General features: G+C 47.6%; 1 protein-coding gene across 1 annotated transcript in view; it reads right to left on the reverse strand.

Annotated features, from left to right (window-relative positions):
• SRP14 (signal recognition particle 14) overlaps nt 1-229 on the reverse strand; it is a 5,474-nt gene extending 5,245 nt beyond the window's left edge. Inside the window, exon 1 of the mRNA XM_035889792.1 lies at nt 162-229. Within this exon, the coding sequence (XP_035745685.1) occupies nt 162-229 (68 nt within the window). The remainder of the gene's footprint in view (nt 1-161) is intronic.
• Nucleotides 230-1,822: the final 1,593 nt, after the last annotated feature.

Below are 1,822 nucleotides of genomic sequence, written 5' to 3' on the forward strand. Positions count from 1 at the left end.
CCGAGACCCCGAGGCTTGGACGAGAAAGGGCCAGGAGGAAACCAGCGTCTGGGTGGGGCGAGAGCGCCCTTGGCGCCCGTCGTACCTGGAGTTCCTGAGGGGCAGATTGTGGAAAGGGGGAGTTTTCTGTCAGGCCCAGGTTGGCCGATCTGGGAACACACAGAAGTAGCAGCTGATCTTGTGCCTTTTCATGTTTCTCGCTAGGAAATTTGATTTCTTTTTCCTCCATGGCGCTCACAGAAGTGGAAGATACATGCCTTACATACAGCTAGAAGGGGAAAGCTGCTCTCAGGCTGATGGGTGCTTGAGCCCCTGAGGGGTTCGTACTGTTCATTTAGGAGCTCAGGGCTGCGTTCTAGACAGAACCGAAATACCTTCTCGCGTTACCATTCTCATGGTGGGGGTGTTGTGTCATATATAAAACAACCCTTCAGAGAGCCTAGGCACTCCAAAAGGCCTTTTTAGAGTTTACAATCATGCGCTGTCCTTTTGCAGGTTAAGCAAGAGGCAGTAGAGGGTGCTGTGATTGCACACACAGAAATGAAACTGCCTGAAGAACAAGGAAACAAATACCCGAGAAGCGGGTCATCACAACACGGCCATGGTTTATCAAAATCTATCAGTTTATTAAATTAACTAACTCAAAGGAAGCGTAGAGATACAGTGCTGCCTCTTCCTAATTGTGGACGGTATTTTCCTCCTGATGTTTTTGCACTTGTACTATTTGCAGTTGAGGAGGAAAGACGTCAGAAAAAGAAACGTCATTGGTTCTCATAGGATTAAAAGTCTCATAAAAACCGAAGTGAGGAATATATGTTATTTAAGTCTCCTGAAAATGGGCATTCTAAGGGGACATCATCAGTGCTGTGGTCGGAAGTACTGACAGGCCAAAGCCTTGCACAACTGTTAGAAAGGGATGGTCCCTGCCCCTAAAAGCTTACAGTCGGTGTCCACAACAAGTGAAGGCAGGTGGATGCGAGGAGTCATTGCTGACCGGTACTTCTTCTACCCCTGCTGAGTTGTAGGAGCAGCCATAACAAACTCCTAACTACAAGAGGTTGTTTTGCCAGAAATCAGAGCAGGGTTGTGTTTTCAAGAGAGCTCTGATCCAGGACGCTGCAATCGCGGTGCAGGTTTTTGCAGGCAACTTGTGAAAGAAGAGCAGAAATGGAAAAACTAAAACAATTGCAACACACTCCCCCTTGGAAACTACCATGGTCACGGACACTGGAAGGCAGAAGATGTGCGTTTCCACTCAGTGCTTGCCAAAAGAGAAGACGGGTGGTCTCATAGCTGAAACACAGGGACTACAACTCTCACCTGAATTCTGACTCTTGAATTCACCAGAGGAGTCTTGTGTCACCTTGAGCCCGTCTCCTACCACAGCTCTTCCTTCATAAAGGTGGAGGAAGATGCGTAGGTATTCTCTATACCTTTTACTCAACAAAAAGCATCAATGCCTGTTGGGATGAGCACCGTGGAGTTGTTTTCCCCCTTTGCAGATCAATCCCAACCCACTACTAAGGAGCTACCTCTGTTGCTGACATTGTGCCTTCGGTTCGCTGTGGTCAGAGCTGTGCCCACCTTAATGTAGCTGAGGTATCAGCAGCAGTGTAGCTGTACAGAGATATTGGGCATCTACCCACCTGGGTAGGGTCCTTGCAGGAACCGGTAAGACCAAAGCTTCTGGTTCTGCTGTGGGTTCTGCTGTATGCTGGAAGAAGGGACAAAGGGGAAACCACTGTGAAGAACTCCAGAGTCGCATAAAGTTTACATTTGTCAAATCTGTTGTTTTATCAGCAATTTTTCTGAAAATGTATTT

Source organism: Egretta garzetta, unplaced genomic scaffold (genome assembly GCF_000687185.1).
Source record: "Egretta garzetta isolate BGI_Z169 unplaced genomic scaffold, ASM68718v1 scaffold2, whole genome shotgun sequence".
In the NCBI taxonomy this organism is placed as follows: domain Eukaryota; kingdom Metazoa; phylum Chordata; class Aves; order Pelecaniformes; family Ardeidae; genus Egretta; species Egretta garzetta.